The sequence below is a fragment of the Nicotiana attenuata genome, unplaced genomic scaffold (assembly GCF_001879085.1).
Source record: "Nicotiana attenuata strain UT unplaced genomic scaffold, NIATTr2, whole genome shotgun sequence".
Lineage (NCBI taxonomy): Eukaryota > Viridiplantae > Streptophyta > Magnoliopsida > Solanales > Solanaceae > Nicotiana > Nicotiana attenuata.
This window is the reverse complement of record NW_017670500.1, coordinates 297,244-302,245: the sequence shown is the minus strand read 5'-3', so window position 1 is coordinate 302,245 and position 5,002 is coordinate 297,244. Positions and strand designations below refer to the sequence as shown.

General features: G+C 38.6%; 1 protein-coding gene across 1 annotated transcript; it reads left to right on the top strand.

Annotated features, from left to right (window-relative positions):
- Positions 1-1,522: 1,522 nt before the first annotated feature.
- Positions 1,523-2,173, top strand: LOC109240264 (uncharacterized mitochondrial protein AtMg00810-like). Its single transcript, XM_019406893.1, has one exon. The coding sequence runs from the start codon at positions 1,523-1,525 to the stop codon at positions 2,171-2,173; it is 651 nt and encodes a 216-aa protein (XP_019262438.1).
- Positions 2,174-5,002: the final 2,829 nt, after the last annotated feature.

Genomic DNA, 5,002 nt, shown 5'->3' with positions numbered 1-5,002 from the left:
TCAGAGTTCCTGTGTCTATACACCTCAGCAGAATGGTACAATTGAGAGAAAACACAGGTCTATTCTTAACATGGCAAGAGCCTTGAGGTTTCAGGCCTTTGTTCCACTCCAGTTTTGGGGTGAGTGTGTTTCTACAACAGTCTATCTTTTGAATAGATTGCCTACTGTCTTGTTAAAAGGAGCATCTCCATTTGAGAAACTCCATAGCAAGGTCCCATCTCTCCAGCACTTGAGAGTCTTTGGCAGTCTATACTATGCCACTTCTACTAGCAAAACTGACAAATTTAGCCCCAGAGCCATTCCTGCTGTCCATCTTGGCTATTCTTCTGTGCAAAAGGGATACATTCTATATGGTCTTCACTCAAAACTATTCTTTGTAAGCAGGGATACTATTTTTCAGGAGGATGTCTTTCCTTTTAAGCATGATATATCTGGTTCTTCCTCTTTATTTCCCATTTTGGATCTGTTAGAAGCTGATTGTTCTTCTCCTCAGTACATTCCTTCTTCTAGAACTCCTACAACTGAGTCTCCTTCTTCTGTTTCAAGTCCATCAGTTGATTCTCCTCAGCCACCTTCTGATCTTCCTTTATCCAGTCCTTCTCCCATTGCTCCTCCTCCTCCTATTAAGAAATCATCTAGGACCTATGTTCCTCCTATATGGTTAAAAGACTATGTTGTACCCTCCAAGGGAGCAGTATGCAATTATTCCATTTCCCAGTATGTCTATTATGACAAGTTGTCTCCTGCCTATCAAGCTTGTATTGTTGCATACTCAGTTGTGTCTGAGCCTACTTCCTATGCTGAGGCCAGCACTGATCCTAAGTGGATAGAAGCCATGCAGGCTGAATTGATGCTCTTGAGGAAAATCAGACCTGGTTCATTGTTGATCTGCCTCCTGGCAAGACTCCTATTGGCTGTAAGTGGGTGTTCAAGGTCAAAATATAAGTCCATTGGGGAGGTGGAGAGGTATAAGGCTCGCCTGGTTGCTAAGGGGTATAGTCAGCTTAAAGGGTTGGATTACAAAGAGACTTTCTCTCCTGTGGCCAAAATGGTAACAGTGAGGTCTGTGGTGGCTTTCGCTGCAGCATCTGGTTGGTTTGTTTTTCAAATGGATGTGCACAATGCATTTCTCCAAGGAGACCTTCTCGAGGAGGTCTATATACAGATTCCAGATGGCTTTGCCAGCCAGGGGGAGTGTCATTAGAAGAAAGCATGCAGATTGCATAAGTCCTTGTATGGACTCAAGCAGGCTCCTAGACAGTGAAACCTGAAGCTGACTTCTGCTTTCAAGGATATGGGATTTGTTCAATCTCATTATGATTACTCTCTTTTCACATAAATGGTAGGTGGTGATCTGATAGTAATCTTAGTGTATGTTGATGACCTGTTGGTCACTAGGAACAATGTGGAGCTTATTCATCAAGTGAGGACAAACTTACAAGCTAAGTTCAAAATGAAGGACTTGGGAGAATTAAAGTTCTTTCTGGGAATTGAGTTCTCTAGATCTAAAGAATGAATCCTTATGAATCAAAGGAAATATGCTCTTGAGCTAGTGTCTGAGCTGGGATTGGCTGGTGGAAAGCCTGTTGCTACACCTCTTGAGTTTAATCATAAACTCACCTCTGTAGCATTTGATGAGTTCATGAACAAAGGGGAAGCCTCTACAGATGCACAACTTGAGGACCTAGGAAGCTATCAAAGACTGGTTGGCAGACTGCTGTACTTGACAATGACAAGGACATACATTGCCTTTGTTGTTCAAGTACTGAGTCAACACATGCATGCTCCTAAGCAGTCACATATGAAAGCAGCTGTAAGAGTAGTCAAGTATATCAAGGGAACTGCAGGTTTGGGACTATTTCTGCCAGCAAAAAGTAACAAGGAACAAGTTGCCTATTGTGATTCAGATAGGGGTTCATGTGTGGAAACAAGGAAGTCTATCACCGGTTATATAGTTAAGTTTGGTGAAGCTATAATCTCTTGGAAGTCCAAGAAACAAAGCACAGTTTCCAGAAGCTCTGCAGAATCAGAATTCAGGAGCATGGCAGCTACTGTTGCTGAAGTCACTTGGCTTGTTGGTTTGTTTGGAGAGCTAGGAGTTGCAGTAAAAAACCATGTGCAGTTGTTCTGTGATAGCAAAGCTGCTATACAGATTGTAACTGATAATAGGTGAATTTGACTATAATCACACCTTAAATAATTACCTTCTTGTGTAGTTTTAATGTTAAAAGTGATAACAAAATGCTCTTATTAGCGCTTTTCATGATTTGCAGGTGATATATGTATAAGGAAGGCTAAGGAGCAGTTTTGGAGTCAAAATTGATGAAAAAGAGGCCAACTGTGAAATTTCCCAAGTGAACCATGCAAAACAGGCCGAAGATTCAGAGCACTGGGTCCACCGCAGTTCCACCGCGACCGCGGCAGAACCGCGGTGGAAAGCAGCTGCAGAACTTCAGGGATTCCGCGAGGGTGTTTGGCCGCGGTTCTACCGCGACCGCAGCAGAACTGCGGCAGGCGCAAAAACTTCAGCGGTCAAAGTGTCAAATACTGGATTTTTAGACCTAAACCCTATTTAAAATATTAGACTTCGCCCAAGAGAGGCAAGTATTAATTTTTAAGGTTTCTTAGCAAGGAAAACCATTGTGAGAGAATACTCTAAACATCTTTCTTCTTTTCTTTTGATTTTTATGATGAATTCAATCTTGGTTTATTTTTCCATAGCCATGAGTAGCTAAATTCCTTGTCTAAGGTTTTGATGGAACCTATTGGGTGATGAACTTCTTGTTTATGTGAATACAAATTGCTAGTTTAATCTCTATTTGTTCAACTTCGTGTTTGTTGTAGTTAATTGACAGGATCCTCAATTAGCTGTGCCTATTTAGTGTGCATAACTTGGAAAAGAGTGCATATTTAGGTTATTGTTGAACAACACCACTCCTAGATTATTAGAGGAATCTATAATTGCGGGTTTAAAGGCGGGATTAGGGATAACGAAGCCTTGGGTGTAATCTAAAGTGAATTGTGCTAAATAAAGTAAGCTAGTGTATCTCGGGAGAGTGCAATAGTAGATTACTGTGATTACTCGGGAGAGATTTACGGTAAGATTAGCGTTCATGATTGATAGAGATGTGTTGGTAAATTTGTATGAGCATAAACAGAAGGGATTCCATCAATATGGGAAATCATTGCCTTAGCGTTTCCTCATAATTGTTTACAACCTCATTAGTTTAGTTTACAACTATTTATTTACTTGCAAGCTAGTCGTTAAAGAACACTCAACTGAGATTTGAATATTTGGGAAGCTGGTTCTGAAGAATTAGTGGGTCTGAAGATAGTAGTTGATAGGTTAACTCTCTGTGGATTCGACCCTGGGCGTAATACTCGGGTTATATTTGCAACGTCCGCTTAGTCCTTTTTATAAGGCATAGTTGGGCGTGATCAACGACCTCACCTTCTCTGGTGTCAGTGAGAGCAATTTGAGTATCCCCCGTTGACCTTCTTTTGTAAATAAAATCTTCAATGAGTGGAAACAAGCAACCTTACTAAGAAAGGTGCTTGTTGAGTAAGGCCGGCTTTCAAGCCCAAGCCATTAGTTTTTGATTGAAAGACTTGTAATTTTTTTCGTGTAAAACATCAATTCCATCTTTTTGAGTTAGAAAACTCAAAATGTTATCTATTTAACCAGGTAAGAGTTTTTGCAATATAGAAGATTTTATGAAATGAAATTAAATAAAAAGGTCCAAAAAGGAAAAGGAATAATTGAGGGAATTAGTTTTGGAGACTAGGGAATTGCACTTTTTATATTCAGTTAGTGATAAATTAATAATGTTTACCCTGAATTAATTAAAATTTCTGTTTTTGCTCCCTTTATGCTCCCTTTACTTAGGAAATATGTTATATTAAGATTATTATTAGAACTATATTACCCTTAAATATAAAGTAACAATATAATTTTAACATAACACTTGAGTAATTAATTAATTAATAATTAATAAAATAATAAATTTATTAAGATGCATGAATAAAAGGATCAAAAGTACACATTTCAATTAGTTGAAAGTTAGATGCGCTTAACCACATATCATAAGGATCAATATAAAACATTTCAATATGTCAAGGACTAAAGGCGCAAATTCCCCTTTTGGATACGGAATGATATTGAGAAAAGATAGATAGATATAATTAACGATAAATCTAAAATGGGGTCAACATGAGATGCTAATTGATTAGTACGTAATTACCTACATCTAAGTATCACAATCATCAGTTAGCGGCTATTGCAAGGGTCAATAACAGGAATTTTTGTTTTCATAATGGAAAACAAATCTTTGAAAAATGATTAGATTTCGTAGTAAAGGTTAACGTAACTAGTTTAGTTTGGCCAAGTTTCTGCTTTTAGCAGCAATCGTGGACCAAACACATTATAAGAAGAGTTTAAGTTATGTGCACTGACGATGTATAAATTTTTCACGCTGTCTGGTAAAATTAAGGTGTCAAACGGGTCAGGCTTGCTGGCCCGGTCACGGACTAGCCCTAACCGGTTTTAGACCGGGCAGGGTTGGGTTGGGACGGGAACCGTCTTGTGCCGGGTAGAACTTTGGTATCGATTAACCAGATCGGTACGACCCATTAAGGTCAAGTCATTTGGGAACCGGTTAACTGGACTGGACCAGTTCAACGGCTAGTTCTCTCTCTCTCTCTCTCTCTCTCTATATATATATATATATATATATATATATATATATATATATATATAGAACAAAAGTATTGCAGAGAAAAGTAGAGGAAGAGAATTCTTATTGATTTGGGATGAATTACAATGGAATAGAAACCCTCTATTTATAGGGAAAGGGTGACTTAGCCACCAAGTAATAAACCCTAGAATCTCCCTAAATATAGACATTCACCATAAATAAAATTCTATTTATAACACTCCCCCTTGAATGTCTATTCAACAGATAATGTGCCTCGTTAAAACCTTAACTAAAATAAAACCCAGTGG